The sequence below is a fragment of the Dendrobates tinctorius genome, unplaced genomic scaffold (genome assembly GCF_039654945.1).
Source record: "Dendrobates tinctorius isolate UK_male_01 unplaced genomic scaffold, ASM3965494v1 ptg000250l, whole genome shotgun sequence".
NCBI classification, from domain to species: Eukaryota; Metazoa; Chordata; class Amphibia; order Anura; family Dendrobatidae; genus Dendrobates; species Dendrobates tinctorius.
In genome coordinates this window covers 27,062,340-27,081,758 of record NW_027361917.1, presented here as the reverse complement: position 1 = coordinate 27,081,758, position 19,419 = coordinate 27,062,340, and the positions used below count along the sequence as shown (strand labels likewise).

Below are 19,419 nucleotides of genomic sequence, written 5' to 3'. Positions count from 1 at the left end.
CATGGTTTAAACCCGTAATTGATAGCAGCATTTAATGGATGCCTGGTTATCTAATGGCTTAACAGCAGCAATCTGCCCCAGTTAGGTGTAGAGGTCGGTATCTGCATTCTGGGAGCAGACTCAGCTCCTGATCTCGCTCTATACACCCACAACAGCACTGTGACATAATAGAACATTATGGGGTGGGAAGGGGTTAATTAACCCAAATGTTAAAATCAGAATTGAGAAGAAAAAAAATCGAAACATCAGAATTGTGCTTTTATTGGTCTCCAGGCATCTGTTAACGAAAGTGCAATAAAAAGCGATCAACATTGTGTATCTGAAGAAGACCACGGTCAGTATTTGGTCAGTATTTTACATCCATATCTGTAAGCCAAAACGAGGAGTGGGTGATAAATACAGAAGTGGTGACTGGTTTCTATTAAGGTACTGTCACACTTAGCGATGTACCAACGATCCCGACCAGCGATATGACGCGGTCAGGATCGCTGGTACATCGCTAAGTGGTCGCTAGTGAGCTGCCACACAGGCAGATCTCACCAGCAACATCGCAGGGGTCGGGGGTCGCTACTTACCTGTCACACCAGGTGATCCTCTATCTTCCCTCCCGGCTCCACGCTCGTCGCTCGTCTCTCCACAGGAAGCTGATGACGAGAAACAGTCCAGGACGTTCTCGCACGATAAGCAGCGGGGGAGCGGGTCATAGGTAAGTATCAGACACAGAGATATCGCTAGCAATATCGCTATAACGTCACAAGTTATAGCGATATTGCTAGAGATATCGCTTAGTGTGACAGGCCCTTTAGACTTTACCTCTGGTTCTTCCTCTCCTGGTTTGGCTTACAAATACTGATGTAAAATACTGAACGTGGCCTAAAAAAGTATCTTTGAAAATGTCAGCATGCCACCCCAAAAAAAAAAAACATTCCATAAAACAGCTCCAATTAGACAAAAAATAAAAGTTACTATTTTGGTATCTATGTGAGTGTACGGACATGGAAAATAATCTTGCCTAATGAACACCGTAAAAATAAAAAAATTTAAAAAATGCGAGAATTGAGAGGTCTTCTTATTACCATTTCACCGCACTTTGAAATTGTTTTCCTTTTTCCAGTACATTGTATAACTAAATGAATGGTGGCATTCAAGACTACAATTCATCCTGCAAAAGCTAAGCCCTGATACGACTATGTAGGTGGAAATATAAAAAAGTTATGGAACTTGCAAACAAGGGAGTAAAAAAACGGAAGCACAAAAACTAAAAATCACCTGGGAGTGAAGGGGTGGTCTCTAAGCTGGAGTGGGAAAATATGAAATGCCTAGCTATGGGCAGTGGTATGTGTAGCCTTCTCCTGAAATATTTCCCTGCAAAGCAAAGTGTTCATTGATGCAGATCAGTACAGAAGCTGTAACTGACTATTTGCACGTTTTTCTTTGGTTTGTGAACAGTTTACTATAAATCCAATGACTGGGCCGGCGTACAGGGAGTCCGGGAGCGAGATGCTCTAACATGGGAAACCAAGAAGAAATGGTAAGTTATATATTTGCTATACCTTGTACAGTATACATATTTGTGTGTAGATCTATATTTTTCAAGGCTTGTGCCACTGTGAAATTCACACAAACAAGGGGGAAACATACAAACTCTTCATATCTGTCCAAAGACAACACCTGCAAACACCGTAGATTAAAATAGACATTATCAGTATGACAAACTGAATCACCGGGAGTCCTCTCCTCTCATAACATATGATGCAGAACAACCAGAGCAAAAGGGGATCATTTACAGTACAAGTGACAGCGGTGCTATGGGCTATCTTCACCAGTCACCCCTGACGAATATTCAAAATAGATCCTTAGAAGAAAATTGGTCCTACATATGTTGGAATAGTGTCTGAAGACATCGGATTATCATATTTTTTTCCATTTTCTTTTTAAAGTCTTAAGGCCTGATCCACCATGACTGGCATTTTGTACAACCGGACTAATAATGGAACTGCTGGAGGGAGACATTGCTAGCGTCAAACATCCGGGGCTCCTGCCCCAAACATTTTCCCCAGAGCCCCGGATCTCCTGACAAACTGCAGTGGGGGCGACAACAAGTCAGGTGAAAGTTACCCTACCTGTGCGCTGACTGCTGCCGCCCCACTGCTGTAATCCCTGCCTGTTGTGTTACCTTTCCCTCACTGTGGGGAGAGGCGCCCTGCTGAAGACAGGAGGACATTGATGTACATTGCATACTCTTGTCTCAGTGATCAGAGCAGCCTCTAGTGTCGGCTTAGGAGGGGGCGGGGCAGAAGTCACAGGAGCATAGCGCTCAGGAGGGGGTGGGGCAGAGGTCACAGGAGAGCAGAGCTCAGAGGGGGGCGGGGCAGAAGGCACAGGAGCGCAGAGCTCAGGAAGGGGCGGGGCAGAAATCACAGGAGCGCAGAGCTCAGGAGGGCGCGGGGCAGAAGTCACAGGAGCGCAGAGCTCAGGAGGGGACGGGGCAGAAGTCACAGGAGCGCAGAGCTCAGGAGGGGGCGGGGCAGAAGTCACAGGAGCGCAGAGCTCAGGAGGGGGCGGGGCAGAAGTCACAGGAGCGCAGAGCTCAGGAGGGGGCGGGGCAGAAGTCACAGGAGCGCAGAGCTCAGGAGGGGGCGGGGCAGAAGTCACAGGAGCGCAGAGCTCAGGAGGGGGCGGGGCAGAAGTCACAGGAGCGCAGAGCTCAGGAGGGGGCGGGGCAGAAGTCACAGGAGAGCAGAGCTCAGGAGGGGGCGGGGCAGAAGTCACAGGAGAACAGAGCTCAGGAGGAGGCGGGGCAGAAGTCACAGGAGAGCAGAGCTCAGGAGGAGGCGGGGCAGAAGTCACAGGAGAGCAGAGCTTAGGAGGGGGTGGGGCAGAAGTCACAGTAGCGCATAGCTCAGGAGGATGAGACAGGAAGCTGTGATCTGCCCAGTGTGACATCTGATTTAGGAGGTGAGATTGTGTGTATGTGAGTGTATACACTAATGTGTGTATTAGTTTGTATATCATTGTATGTGTGTGTGTGTGTATAAGTGTGTTATGTGTGTTTCTATGTGTGAGTGTGTGGATTTATGGTAGCATGTAATGGGCAGAGATGCACATATAATATGTGTAAGCACCAGTCCTTAACGACTACCGATACGTCTTATTACGGCGGTGTGAAGAAACCAGAGTATATCTTAATTGCCCAGACGGCTATGTTTTTTATAGGCCTGGGGGAATTGACTTTTTGTCTGTATATTTGGCTTGTGGATTTAAGTGTGGATTTTGGTGGGTCAAGAAGGCTGACTTGCACAATGATATACCATGTAACATAGTGGGTGCTTATCTGATGTTTGTTTGTTTATATTCTGGAATCAGTTTGTTGACTTGAATGTAGATAGGGAACTGCTGTGAGGGTGTACTGAAGGACACTGGGTAATTCTAAAAATAGCTTACCTGCCTTGGGTATAAAAGACCCTGAGACAAAGAGACGGCGTCTCATCTCATCACATAGAGCTACTAGCCGGACATTCTGCTAAACACTTAACGGACAAGAAACTGTTCAGGATCCCAGCTGAGGGTATGTCATACCCGGCTGAAAGAACACCGGACTGCTCTCGGTTATCTCCCTACGCTTGTCGTGACCTCCTCTCTGTGTGTTATCACAGGTGGAATAGCGACCCTGGGAACTCTAACATGACATCCACTAGCATCCCTATGAGCCAGCGGAGGAGAGAGACCTTGTAATGTGCACCATCTTGGGGTAATTGCTGGGATTGTTCTGTTTGCTACTGGGTGTTGTGGTTCAATAAAACTTGGCCACACTGTTTTACCCTAACCCTGTGTTGTCTGTGTAGTGTTCTGCCCCCAAGGAGATAGAGCGGGCATTCAGTGGTATGAGCCCTGGTCCATGCAGTCTTGCTAAAGACAGCTGGGCCAGCGGACGAGAGCACCCACTAACCCCGTTTCTCCACAGGCGGTCACTAAGGGACCTTAATCCTCAGTGTCGCTTTCTCACAGTGCATAGGATTATGTGTAATGTGTCCCCAGAAGGCGAAAATCCCTCGGTGACAGTTACAGGTCCTTGCGAAAGTATTCAGCCCCCTGGATCTTTTCAATCTTTTCCCACATATCATGCTTCAAACACAAAGATATCAAATGTAAATTTTTGATAAAGAATAAACAAGTGGGACACAATTGTGAAGTTGAACGAAATTTATTGGTTATTTTAAATTTTTGTGGAAATTCAAAAACTGAAAAGTGGGGCGTGCAATATTATTCGGCCCCTTTACTTTCAGTGCAGCAAACTCACTCCAGAAGTTCATTGTGGATCTTCGAATGATCCAATGTTGCCCTAAATGACTAATAATCTCTATATATAAATCTGAATGTGTGTATGTGTATCACCAACCAATCACGAAGCAGCAGAGTAGGACACGGTTGGAGAGAAGGGCTGAGGATGGAGAGCAGGGCTGTGAGGAAGACAGTCTTAACCCCTTCCTGACATCAGACGTACTATCCCGTCCATGGGACCCGGGCCCCTATGCCCATGGACGGGATAGTACGTCTAGCGCGATCAGCGGCGCCCACGTGGTGAGCGCCGCTGATCGCGGCCGGGTGTCAGCTGATTATCACAGCTGACACCCGGCACTATGTGTCAGGGGCGGTCACGGACCGCCCCCGACACGTTAACCCCTTGCACACCACGATCAAACATGATCGCGGTGTACCGGGAGTTAAAGGGAAGCATCGGCAGGGAGGGGGCTCCCTCCGTGCTTCCCTGAGCCCCCCACGGCAGCGCAATGTGCAGCGCTGCTGCGGGGGACTCCTTTCCTCCAGGCCCCCGGATCCAAGATGGCGACGGGGGCCTGGAGGAAGCTGGCTTCCTCAGTGCCTGCAAAGCGCAGGCATGAGGAAGCCTTGTGCACTGCCTGTGACAGATTGCTGATCTGTCACAGTGATCTGTGATGTGACAGATCAGCGATCTGTCACAGGACAGTGATGTCCCACCTGGGACTATGTAATAAAGTAAAAAAAAAATTAAAAAAAAGTGTAAAAATAATTTTAAAAAAATCACCAAATAAATTAGTAAAAAAAAAAAAAAAATATTCCCCAATAAATTCATTTTTTGAAAATAAAAAAACCCCAAAACAATAAAAGTACACATATTAGGTATCACCGCGTCCATAACGACCCGCCCTATAAAACTGTCCCATTAGTTAACCCCTTTAGCGAACCCCTTAAAAAATAAAAATAAAAAACGAAGCAAAAAATAATGATTTATTATCATACCGCCAAACAAAAAGTGTAATAACGCGCGATCAAAAAGCCGCATATAAATATCCATGGTACCGCTGAAAACGTCATCTTGTCCCGCAAAAAACGAGCCACCACACAGCATCATCAGCGAAAAAATAAAAAAGTTATAGCTCGCAGAATAAAGCGATGCAAAAATAATTATTTTTTATATAAAATAGTTTTCATTGCATAAAACCGACAAAACATAAAAAAACGACCTAAATGAGGTATCGCTGTAACCATACCGACCCGAAGAATAAAACCGCTTTATCAATTTTACCGCACGCGGAACAGTGTAAACGCACTCCCCCAAAAGAAATTCATGAAACGCTGGTTTTTGTTCATTCTGCGTCCCAAAAATCGGAATAAAAAGCGATCAAAAAATGTCACATGCCCGAAAATGGTACCAATAAAAACGTCAACTCGTCCCGCAAAAAATAAGACCTCACATGACTCGGTGGGTCAAAATACGGAAAAATTATAGCTCTCAATATGTGGTGATGCAAAAACTATTTTTACAATAAAAAGCGTCTTTTAGCGTGCGACAGCTGCCAAATATAAAAACCGCCATAAATAGTAAATCAAACCCCCCGTTATCACCCCCTTAGTTAGGGAAAAATAATAAAATTAAAAAAATGTATTTATTTCCATTTTTCCATTAGGGTTAGGGCTAGGGTTAGGGCTAGGGTTAGGGCTTGGGTTAGGGCTGAGATTAGGGTTAGGGGTGTGTTGGGGTTCGGGTTGGAGTTAGAATTGGGGGTTTCCACTGTTTGGGCACATCAGGGGCTCTCCAAATGCAACATTGCGTCTGATCTCAATTCCAGCCAATTCTGAGTTGAAAAAGTCATATGGTGCTCCTTCCCTTCCAAGCTCTGCCATGCGCCCAAACAGTGTTTTACCCACACATGTAGGGTATCAGCCTACTCAGGACAAATTGAAAAACAATTTTTGGGGTCCAATTTCTCCTGTTACCCTTAGGAAAATAAAAAATTGGGGGCAAAAATATCATTTTTGTGGAAAAAAAAATGATTTTTTTATTTTCACGTCCGAGCGTTATAAACTTCTGTGAAGCACTTGGGGGTTCAAAGTGCTCACCACACATCTAGATAAGTTCCGTGGGGGGGTCTAGTGTCCAAAATGGGGTCACTTGTTGGGAGTTTCAATAGTTTAGGTACATCAGGGGCTCTCCAAACGCACATGACACCCGCAGACCATTCCATCAAAGTCTGCATTCCAAAATGGCACTGCTTCCCTTCCGAGCCCCGACGTGTGTCCATACAGTAGTTTTCTCCCACATATGGGGTGTCAGCGTACTCAGGACAAATTGGACAACAACTTTTGCGGTCCAATTTCTACTATTACCCTTGGGAAAATAAAAAAATTGGGGACTAATTGATCATGTTTGTGGAAAAAATACGATTTTTTTATTTTCATGCCCGGGCATTATAAACTTCTGTGAAGCCCTTGGGGGTTCAAAGTGCTCACCACACATCTAGATAAGTTCCTTAGGGGTTCTCGTTTCCAAAATGGGGTCATTTGTGGGTGTTTCCACTGTTTAGGCACATTAGGGGCTCTCCAAAGGCAACATGACACCCGCAGACCATTCCATCAATGTCTGCATTCCAAAACATCACTACTTCCCTTCCGATCCCCGACGTGTTCCCATACAGTAGTTTTCTCCCACATATGGGGTATCAGCATACTCAGGACAAATTGGACAACAACTTTTGGGGTCCAATTTCTCCTGTTACCCTTGGGAAAATAAAAAAAATGGTGACTAAAAGATCATGTTTGTGGAAAAAATACGAATTTTTTATTTTCACGCCCGGGCGTTATAAACTTCTGTGAAGCACTGGGGGGTTCGAAGTGCTCACCACACATCTAGATAAGTTCCTTGGGGGGTCTAGTTTCCAAAATGGTGTCATTTGTGGGGGGTTTCCACTGTTTAGGTACATCAGGGGTTTTCCAATCGCGACATGGTGGCCGATCTCAATTCCAGCCAAAAACGTCAAATGGCGCTGCTTCCCTTCCGAGCTCTGCCATGCGCCCAAATAGTGGTTTACCCCCACATGTGGGGTATCATCGTACTCATGACAAATTGTACAATAACTTTTAAGGTGCTGTTACCCTTGGAAAAATAAGAATTGAGGGTGAAAAGATCATTTTTGTGGAAAAAATATGATTTTTTAATTGTACGGCTTTATGTTATAAACTTCTGTGAAGCCCTTGGGGGTTCAAAGTTCTCACCACACATCTAGATAAGTTCCTTAGGGGGTCTAGTTTCCAAAATGGTGTCATTTGTGGGGGGTTTCCACTGTTTAGGTACATCAGGGGTTTTCCAATCGCGACATGGTGTCCGATCTCAATTCCATCCAAAAACGTCAAATGGCGCTGCTTCCCTTCCGAGCTCTGCCATGCGCCCAAATAGTGGTTTACCCCCACATGTGGGGTATCAGCGTACTCAGGACAAATTGCACAATAACTTTTAGGGTGCTGTTACCCTTGTAAAAATAAGAATTGAGGATGAAAAGATCATTTTTGTGGAAAAAATATGATTTTTTAATTGTACGGCTTTATGTTATAAACTTCTGTGAAGCCCTTGGGGGTTCAAAGTTCTCACCACACATCTAGATAAGTTCCTTAGGGGGTCTAGTTTCCAAAATGGTGTCATTTGTGGGGGGTTTCCACTGTTTTGGTACATCAGGGGTTTTCCAATCGCGACATGATGTCCGATCTCAATTCCAGCCAAAAACGTCAAATGGCGCTGCTTCCCTTCCGAGCTCTGCCATGCGCCCAAATAGTGGTTTACCCCCACATGTGGGGTATCAGCATACTCAGGACAAATTGCACAATAACTTTTAGGGTCCTGTTACCCTTGGGAAAATAAAAATTGGGGTGAAAAGATCATTTTTGTGGAGAAAATATGATTTTTTAATTGTACCGCTGTACGTTATAAACTTCTGTAAAGCCCTTGTGGGTTCAAAGTTCTCACCACATATCTAGATAAGTTCCTTGGGGGTCTAGTTTCCAAAATGGGGTCACTTGTAGGGGGTTTCCACTGTTCAGGTACATCAGGGACTCTCCAAACGTGACATGGCGTCCGATCTGAATTCCAGCCAATTTTGCATTGAAAAAGTCAAACGGCGCTCCTTCCATTCTGAGCTCTGCCATGCGCCGAAACAGTCGTTCCCCCCCACAAATCAGGTATCAGCGTACTCAGGACAAATTGCACAATAACTTTTGCCGTCCAATTTCTCCTGTTACCCTTGGTAAAATAAAAAAAATTGAACCTGAAGTATTTTTTTTTGTGAAAAAAAGTTAGATGTTCATTTTTTTTTAAATATTCAAAAAAATTCCTGTGATGCACCTAAAGGGTTAATAAACTTCTTGAATGTGGTTTTGAGCACCTTAAGGGGTGCAGTTTTTAGAATGGTGTCACTTTTGGGTATTTTCTATCATATAGACCCCTCAAAGTGGCTTCAAATGTGATGTGGTCCTAAAAATAAAATGGTGTTGTAAAAATGAGAAATCGCTGGTCAACTTTTAACCCTTATAACTTCCTAACAAAAAAAAATTTTGGTTCCAAAATTGTGCTGATGTAAAGTAAACATGTGGGAAATGTTAGTTATCAAGTTTTTTGTGTGCCGTATCTCTGTGATTTAAGGGCATAAAAATTCAAAGTTGGAAAATTGCGAAATTTTGAAAATTTTTGCCAAATTTCCGTTTTTTTCACAAATAAACGCAAGTTATTTGAATGAAATTTTACCACTAACATGAAGTACAATATGTCACGAGAAAACAATGTCAGAATCACCGGGATCCATAGAAGCGTTCCAGAGTTATGACCTCATAAAGGTACAGTGGTCAGAATTGTAAAAATTGGCCCGGTCATGAACGTGCAAACCACCCTTGGGGGTGAAGGGGTTAAGGACAAGGGCGGAATAGTGCCGGCACCCTCCCAGCCCTGTCCCGGCTCAGTCGGCGCTCGCTCTAGCTCCGTCCACTCTGACAAGCTCCGCCCTCTCCAACCAACCGCACTAGGCCACGCCCCCGCAGGCCGCCCAATCACATGCGCTGCAGCTCCACTCTAGCTCCGCCCACTCCGGCCGAACGAACAGTCTGCGCACCTCTCTCCTGGTCCCGGCGTCACCTTGTGTGGTGCATGGAGAGCGGGGCTGTGGAGGAAGGAAGACAGCGGGGCTGTAGAGGGAGAGAGCGGGAGAACAGGGCTGTGAAGGAAGAGAACGGGGCTGTGGAAGGGGAGAGCAGGGCTGTGAAGGAAGAAAACGGGGCTGTGGACTGGGAGAGCAGGGCTGTGAAGGAAGAGAACGGGGCTGTGGAGAGAGAGAGAGCGGGAGACCGGGGCTGTGGAAGAAGAGAGCGGGGCTGTGAAGGGACACCGGGACAAGGATGTAGAGCGCGGCTGCGGAGGGATAGCAAGGGACGGCGGGTGGAGAGCGGGGATGTTAAGGAAGACAGCGGGACCCACAGTTAGGTACTATGCCCGGGCAACGCCGGGCTCTTCAGCTAGTCTACATATAAAAATGAATGTGTGTGTGGTTGGTGATACACACAATCACGAAGCATCTTTCATTTCACCAGAGCTGGCTAAAAGAAGCTGAGCTGTGATTTTTTTTTTTTGCTATGACCAACAGTTTTCCCACTTGACAACACCTCAGCAGACACTGACATGGTGGGAGAAATATAGCATCCCTGGGAACATAAGCTCCCAGCCATAGTCTGCCCCCCTGAAAGGAGCAGAGATCACATGACAGAAATGAATCCCCCCCCCCTCCCGTGCCTATATCCCCATCACACATCCTCCATCCTATAGGCACATCTTCCCTCTTAAAGGGATCTCTGGTATGGAAATCAGGGCAAATCCATCCAGCGCTTTGGTTTTGACCCCAGGCCTCTCTTAAAGGGATCCCCGATATGGAAGTTAGGACCGTTCCACTCAGCTCTGTGGTTCTGACCCCAGGGTCTCTTAAAGGGATCATTGGTATGGAAGTTAGGGCAAATCCACTCTGCGCTTTGGTAGTGACCCCAGGCCCTTCTTAAAGGGATCTCCGGTATGGAAGTCAGGGCAAATCCATCCAGGTCTTTAATTCTGACCCCAGGCCTCTCTTAAAGGGATCCCCGGTATGGAAGTCAAGGCAATTGCCTTCAAATGCTCTGGTACTGACACCAGGCTCTCTTAAAGGGATCTCCTGTATGGAAGTTAGGGCAATTCCCTCGGTGCTCTGATTCTGACCCCAGGGTTCTATTAAAGGGATCATTGGTATGCAGGTCAGGGCAAATCCACTCAGCGCTCTGGTTCTGATCCCAGGCTCTCTTAAAGGGATCCCCGGTATGGAAGTTAGTGCAAATCCACTCAGCGCTCTGGTTCTTATCCATGTCCCCTCTTAAAGGGATCCTCAGTACGGAGGTGAGGGAAAATCCACTCAGCGCTTTGGTACTGACCCCAGGCCTCTCTTAAAGTGATCTCCGGTATGGAAGTTAGGGTAAATCCCTCAGCGCTCTGATTCTCACCCCAGGCCTCTATTAAAGAGATCATTGGTATGGAAGTCAGGACAAATCCACTCAGCTCTCTGGTTCTGATGCCAGGCCTCTCTTAAAGGGATCCCCAGTATGGTTAGGACCGTTCCACTCAGCGCTCTGGTTCTGACTCCAGGCTGTTGGGATGATGTGGTATATTAGTGGTAGTAGATACAAATTTATACAGAACATGGCAGAGCGTACTCCATGCAATCAAGAGCAATCCGTAAAACCGTATATACATACACCAAGGTGTAGATAAATTGCACACTATTTATTAAACACGTGTATGAGAGAAATTCATAAAAAATTCATGAATCATGGTATATCAAATAAAGTGCATCATGCTCAGTAGCTTACAACCCATGGTCCATAAAAAAGTGCATAGTGCTATGTAAATTCAGAAGTGCAAAATTTATCCCACAAGTCACACATATAAAGCCAAATTGCTAGCAGGGTATATATAAAGGGATAAAGTACCTATAGTGTAAATACCACATAATATACTAGCCACCGGTCTGCTACTCTGAAAATCCTAACGTTTTTATTATATATAGCACATGTTAAACTGAACTACTGGTCAGACATAGATGAAGTACATTTAATAGAAACACCAGATATTCAAACCGGCCATGGGCTTAGAGATAGAAATAAAGGTATATACCTATCGACTTGATGGCATGGAGGAGAGGAACCCCGACGCGCGTTTCGCTAGACCGCTTCTTCCATAGGGGGCGTTAATGTGTATGATAGTGTCAGCCTTTTATAGTGACACCACGCTAGAAGCGGCGCTAGCGGAGGCCACACAGGGACCGGAAGCGGCGGGCCCGGCGTCCTGCATCATCAGTCCCCGCCCACCTCTGACGCGCCAGAGGAAGGGAGGGAGGGACAACGCTGGGGGACGCGTCGCCACGGCGCCCCGTCACTGCAAGCCCACGCAAGCGCACGGCGCAGATAAATTAAAGCACGCCATGATGGATGGGGGCAATGAATAGAAAATTAAAACAATCGACTGGACTTAGAGAAATCTCCAAAAAACAACCGATTAAATATGAGGGTGAAGATGAGCAAAGATATGAAAAAGAATATAAGTGTAAAAGTGAAAGAAAAATTGTATATAATATATATATATATATATATACAAATCCGAAATATATATGTGTATATTTATGTATAACTAAAAATAATAATAAAAGTGAAAAAATACCATATGTATATAAGAATATTAATTACTCAAAAAGATAAAAAGTGTAATAAGCACATATAAGTGTCAATATATAAGACAAATACATGGTGACACATATACGAATAAATGTGCAGTTAGCACATATATATTAAAAAATAATAAGGTGAAGACATAAGAAAACATCAATGGTGTGATGTAAAATGATGAATATATCAGCTCATCTTGACACGACGATCCATAGTCCCAAGAAAAAGGAGATATCAGTCCAGATAGATAAAAGTGATAACACCACCATCAGGGCTAAAAAAATACTAAAAAAGAATACAGGTTAAAATACAATACAAAATAAAACACTATCAATTTGTATATACAAAATCAGAGAAAGGGAGCAAAGCTAATCACTTCATTTAAACCGTGTGGTTGTACAGAGCCAATTCTGGAGATCCACCGTGTCTCCATCTGACCCAATTTCATTCTCATGTCACCACCACGTGAATCGATCAAAATGCGGTCAATTCCAATCACCCGAAGCAGATTGGAATTACAATTATGTATCTTTTTAAAATGGCGTGGAATAGGTTTTAGCAACGCCAAATCTTTAATCTCTTGAGCATGTATGATGTCACGTACATGTTCACGGGTTCGCACTTTCAGTGGGTGGGTGGTCATACCCACATAAATCAGGGGACATGAACAAGTCACGTAATAAATGACATGGTCAGTATTACACGTGATGTTATGGGTGATATCGAAATTCTTATCACCCAAAGCATTCTTAAACTGTGTGGCTCTATGCATATTCACACAAGCAAGACAATTCTTACAAGGGAAAAAACCCCATTTAGGTCCCTTAGTCCCAAAATGGCCACCCACAGTCATACCTTTGTAATGACTGTGAACCAATTCGTCTCTCAAATTTTTGGCTCTCCTATATTTAATAGATGGTGTGGCCCTAAGACTCCTAGCAAGAGTAGAATCACTCATGATGATTGGCCAAAATTTCGATAAGGCTTGTTTCATAACGTTCCATTTTTCATTATACGTTGTAATGAATCTCACCTCATTAGATCCAGATTTTGATTTCCTCCCCTGTAACAGGTTGATCCTAGTTTGGTTGCGTGCCTTAGTCCATCCCTGCTTAATTACACGGTTGGAATAGCCTCTCTGAGAGAATCGATTAGCCCATTCCGATGCTTGAGTCTCAAATGAAGAGTCACTGGAACATATTCTTCTTGTACGTAAAAACTGGCTGTATGGAATACTGTCCTTTAGGGGTTTAGGGTGAAAAGAAGTGTAATGTAAAACCGAATTAACAGCAGTAGACTTTCTAAAAACGTAAGTATGTAGGAAGCCATTTTCCCCTTTAAAAATTTTTGTATCCAGAAAGTCAATACTCACTTGACTATATTTACATGTCAGTTTGATGTTCAAAATGTTCCGATTAAGATGCTGGGTAAAAAGTAATAAATCTGCTTCAGAGCCCTGCCAGATTACCAGAATGTCATCTATAAAACGCATCCAGGTAGAAACCTGTTCAATGAGAGGGACACAATTAATCTGAAAAATATCACGTTCCCAGGATCCTAAAAATAAATTCGCGTAAGAGGGCGTTAAGGCCGCCCCCCATCGCGGATCCTTGCAACTGGAGGTACAAAATTTCCTTAAAAATAAAAAAAATTATGTGTTAGAGCAAACTCCAGTAAAATAAGAAGGAACGCATTCAGCCCATTATCATTGTTAGACATCTGCAAAAAATGCCTTACTGCCTCAATGCCGTCACTATGTCGAATTGACGTATACAGGGATTCAACATCATAACTAACCAACCTCATGTTGTCTTCAAATGGAATCCCTTCTAGTTTTTTTTTAAAACGTCATTGGTATCCTTAATATATGACGGCAGTGATTCTACCATGGGTTTAAGGTGAAAATCCAGGAACTTGTAAACGGTCTCACACAATCCTCCACTGCCCGACACAATGGGTTGTCCAGGGGGGTTTGTCATTGATTTGTGTACCTTAGGTAACAAATATAAGCACGGGGTCCTAGGTTTATCAGGAACCAAACCCACACTCAAATCCTTGGTAATGATCCCGTTGAGGAAGGCCTGTTCAGTGATTTCATACAGTTGTTTCTGAAAATTACTGCTAGGATTAAATGATAACCTTTTATAACAGTCAGAATCTCTCAACTGTCTGAGCGCCTCTTTCTCGTACATTAGGGAAGGCCACAAAACTATGTTGCCCCCCCTTGTCTGCAGGTTTTATCACATTTTTCAGAAGTTTCAACTCCTTCAATGCCAACCTCTGATTTTTAGTCAGGTTGTCATTACGTACCCCAGAAGATATATTACGAAATTCTTCAGAAACTAGTCTAACAAAGAGATCAATCTCTGAGTATAAATTGAGGGGTGGAAACTTCTTCGCTTTTGAAATAGAAAACTTACTAGTAGCAGAAGGTGTAGAGGCAGTGTCACTCAATTCCCCTAGTATAGCAATCGATTCACGTTCTTCCGGCGTCCATTCACATTGAGTGGATGGTTTATCATGCAATTTTCTCAACACTAATTTCCTTGCAAACAAATGCAGATCTTTTATTGCTGTGAAATAATCGAAAGACGCCACAGGCGAAAAAGTTAAACCCAAACTTAAAACATCAACTTGATCAGCAGATAATTCAATATCTGTTAGGTTTATTACCTGCATTTTATCCGGTACATTAGAGGATCTCAAATTACGCTGTTGATAAGGACTGTATCTACGGTGAACACCATGTCTCCCTCTGTTAACAAATCCTCCCCTTTCAGATTGTGATCCAGATAAGCTCTCCATGGATGATAAAGAGGACATAGAGGTAGTTCTACTTGGAGTAAAAGGTTGTTGCCACTTATAGACATTGTTGTTCTGATAATCCAAAACATCTCGTTGGAATTTCTTAGTCTTGGTGTCCTGTATTTCTTTTGCCCAATTATTAAGTAACTTATCCACTTCACCCCTAAAGGACTCCATATCAGCAACTGGTAAAACACCATTAAGCTTAAGGGCATGTCACACTAAGAGATATCGCTAGCAATATCGCTATAACTAGTGACGTTATAGCGATATTGCTAGCGATATCGCTATGTCTGATACTTACCTACGACCGGCTCCCCCGCTGCTTATCGCTGATCGCGCGAGAACGTTCAGGACTGTTTCTCGTCGTCAGCTTCCTGCGGCGCTTCCTGCTGTGACGACGAGCGACGCGTGGAGCCGGGCGGGAGGACGCAGGATCGCCTGGTGTGACAGGTAAGTAGCGATCCCCGTCCCCAGCGATGTCGCTAGTGAGATCTGCCTGTGTGGCAGCTCACTAGCGACCACTTAGCGATGTACCAGCGATCCTGACCACGTCATATCGCTGGTCAGGATCGCTGGTACATCGCTAAGTGTGACAGTACCTTTAGTTTGAAGGGTGTCAATTTCACCCTCAAGGGACTTCTTGTTCAAACAAATAAGTATTTCCATAAGAGATCTGGAACAGTTTGTGCACGTTTCTTCCTATTTAGCACGTATCAATTGATCCCCAACAGGAAACAAGGGAAGAATTCTAACTCTCAGGCCCTGTGGAATCAAATTCTTACTTAAATAATTTTCTAATGACATTTTATTCCACCAGATACGAGTTTTTCCTGGTGAGCTGTTTGAACGTGTTCTTAAGTTCAAGAGTGCTCCCATTCTCATTACCCACACTCTGCACATGTTCACCTTTGAAAATAGAATTTATATTAGAGAGCCACGCCTGGTGTCTCGCTCTAATAGCCATGGTCACAGCTGTGAAAACACAGAATTTACAATCAGAAACCTAAAAGAAAACGACCAATACACTGTCAACCTCCAAAACCTCGTGTCAAGATGAGCTGATATATTCATCATTTTACATCACACCATTGATGTTTTCTTATGTCTTCACCTTATTATTTTTGAATATATGTGCTTACTGCACATTTATTCGTATGTGTCACCATGTATTTGTCTTATATATTGACACTTATATGTGCTTATTACACTTATATGTGTCACCATGTATTTGTCTTATATATTGACACTTATATGTGCTTATTACACTTTTTATCTTTGAGTAATTAATATTCTTATATACATATGGTATTTTTTCACTTTATTATTATTTTTAGTTATACATAAATATACACATATATATTTCGGATTTGTATATATATATATACACTCACTGGCCACTTTATTAGGTACACCTGTCCAACTGTGTGTTAAGACTTAATTTCTAATCTGCCAATCACATGGCGGCAACTCAGTGCATTTAGGCATGTAGACATGGTCAAGACAATCTCCTGCAGTTCAAACCGAGCATCAGTATGGGGAAGAAAGGTGATTTGAGTGCCTTTGAACGTGGCATGATTGTTGGTGCCAGAAGGGCTGGTCTGAGAATTTCAGAAACTGCTGATCTACTGGGATTTTCACGCACAACCATCTCTAGGGTTTACAGAGAATGGTCCGAAAAAGAAAAAAAATCCAGTGAGCGGCAGTTCTGTGGCCGGAAATGCCTTGTTGATGCCAGAGGTCAGAGGAGAATGGGCAGACTGGTTCGAGCTGATAGAAAGGCAACAGTGACTCAAATTGCCACCCGTTACAACCAAGGTAGGCAGAAGAGCATCTCTGAACGCACAGTGCGTCGAACTTTGAGGCAGATGGGCTACAGCAGCAGAAGACCACACCGGGTACCACTCCTCTCAGCTAAGAACAGGAAACTGAGGCTACAATTTGCACAAGCTCATCGAAATTGGACAGTAGAAGATTGGAAAAACGTTGCCTGGTCTGATGAGTCTCGATTTCTGCTGCGACATTCGGATGGTAGGGTCAGAATTTGGCGTAAACAACATGAAAGCATGGATCCATCCTGCCTTGTATCAACGGTTCAGGCTGGTGGTGGTGGTGTCATGGTGTGGGGAATTTTTTCTTGGCACTCTTTGGGCCCCTTGGTACCAATTGAGCATCGTTGCAATGCCACAGCCTACCTGAGTATTGTTGCTGACCATGTCCATCCCTTTATGACCACAATGTACCCAACATCTGATGGCTACTTTCAGCAGGATAATGCGCCATGTCATAAAGCTCGAATCATCTCAGATTGGTTTCTTGAACATGACAATGAGTTCACTGTACTCAAATGGCCTCCTCAGTCACCAGATCTCAATCCAATAGAGCATCTTTGGGATGTGGTGGAACGGGAGATTCGCATCAGGGATGTGCAGCCGACAAATCTGCGCCAACTGTGTGATGCCATCATGTCAATATGGTCCAAAATCTCTGAGGAATGCTTCCAGCACCTTGTTGAATCTCTGCCACGAAGAATTGAGGCAGTTCTGAAGGCAAAAGGGGGTCCAACCCGTTACTAGCATGGTGTACCTAATAAAGTGGCCAGTGAGTGTATATATATATATATATATATATATATATATATATATATATATATATATATATATATATATATATATACACTCACTGGCCACTTTATTAGGTACACCTGTCCAACTGTGTGTTAAGACTTAATTTCTAATCAGCCAATCACATGGCGGCAACTCAGTGCATTTAGGCATGTAGACATGGTCAAGACAATCTCCTGCAGTTCAAACCGAGTATCAGTATGGGGAAGAAAGGTGATTTGAGTGCCTTTGAACGTGGCATGATTGTTGGTGCCAGAAGGGCTGGTCTGAGTATTTCAGAAACTGCTGATCTACTGGGATTTTCACGCACAACCATCTCTAGGGTTTACAGAGAATGGTCCGAAAAAGAAAAAAAATCCACTGAGCGGCAGTTCTGTGGCCGGAAATGCCTTGTTGATGCCAGAGGTCAGAGGAGAATGGGCATACTGGTTCGAGCTGATAGAAAGGCAACAGTGACTCAAATTGCCACCCGTTACAACCAAGGTAGGCAGAAGAGCATCTCTGAACGCACAGTGCGTCGAACTTTGAGGCAGATGGGCTACAGCAGCAGAAGACCACACTGGGTACCACTCCTCTCAGCTAAGAACAGGCATCTGATGGCTACTTTCAGCAGGATAATGCGCCATGTCATAAAGCTCGAATCATCTCAGATTGGTTTCTTGAACATGACAATGAGTTCACTGTACTCAAATGGCCTCCTCAGTCACCAGATCTCAATCCAATAGAGCATCTTTGGGATGTGGTGGAACGGGAGATTCGCATCAGGGATGTGCAGCCGACAAATCTGCGCCAACTGTGTGATGCCATCATGTCAATATGGTCCAAAATCTCTGAGGAATGCTTCCAGCACCTTGTTGAATCTCTGCCACGAAGAATTGAGGCAGTTCTGAAGGCAAAAGGGGGTCCAACCCGTTACTAGCATGGTGTACCTAATAAAGTGGCCAGTGAGTGTATATATATATATATTTATTATATATAATTTTTCTTTCACTTTTACACTTACATTCTTTTTCATATCTTCGCTCATCTTCACCCTCCTAATTGGTTGTTTTTTGGAGATTTCTCTAAGTCCAGTCTATTGTTTTAATTTTCTATTCATTGCCCCCATCCATCATGGCGTGCTTTAATTCATGTGCGCTTGCGTGGGCTTGCAGTGACGGGGCGCCGTGGCGGCACGTCCCCCAGCGTTGTCCCTCCCTCCCTTCCTCTGGCGCGTCAGAGGTGGGCGGGGAATGATGATGCAGGACGCCGGGCCCGCCGCTTCCGGTCCCTGTGTGGCCTCCGCTAGCGCCGCTTCTAGCGCAGTGTCACTATAAAAGGCTGACACTATCATACACAATAACTCCCCCTATGGAAGAAACGCGCATCGGGGTTCCTCTCCTCCATGCCATCAAGTCGATAGGTATATACCTTTTTCTCGTTCGCCTTATTGGGGGACACAGAGACCATGGGTGTATGCTGCTGCCACTAGGAGGCTGACACTATGCACAAAAAAAGGTTAGCTCCTCCTCCGCAGTGTACACCCCACCGACCGGCAGGAAGTTCCTCAGTTTAGCTTAGTGTCAGTAGGAGGTGGACACGGGTCTTTTATTAGACCCCTATCTACCTCGTCGTGCGTCGTTCCTTTACAGGTTTCGGAGGGATACGGAGTGAACAGTCACATCTGTACTCCCACAAAGAGACTATGAGTACGGCGTGTACTGCCACCCCGTATCCTCATAGGTCTCCGCGGCAGGACCAGGAGCCTCGCACAGGTGCGTGCCAGCTATACGGACGGTCCTTTCCCCCCGCCTCCCACCATCTCGCCTACCAGAGCCTGACGGTTGGATGAGGCGTGGATTCCATAAAGACGACAGACAGCGTGGGATTCTCAGGTACCTTTATTGTGGCCCCCGGCCAGGGTGAGTATGCGGTCTAGCGGTCCCCCGGCGTTTTCATCCTAAGGCGGTCGCCA

The 19,419-nt window shown here is 44.6% G+C and overlaps 1 protein-coding gene across 1 annotated transcript in view; it reads left to right on the top strand.

Moving 5' to 3' along the window:
* Positions 1 to 19,419, top strand: part of CEBPZOS (CEBPZ opposite strand) — a 57,409-nt gene that overhangs the window by 18,872 nt on the left and 19,118 nt on the right. Inside the window, exon 4 of the mRNA XM_073557595.1 lies at positions 1,450 to 1,531. Within this exon, the coding sequence (XP_073413696.1) occupies positions 1,450 to 1,531 (82 nt within the window). The remainder of the gene's footprint in view (positions 1 to 1,449; positions 1,532 to 19,419) is intronic.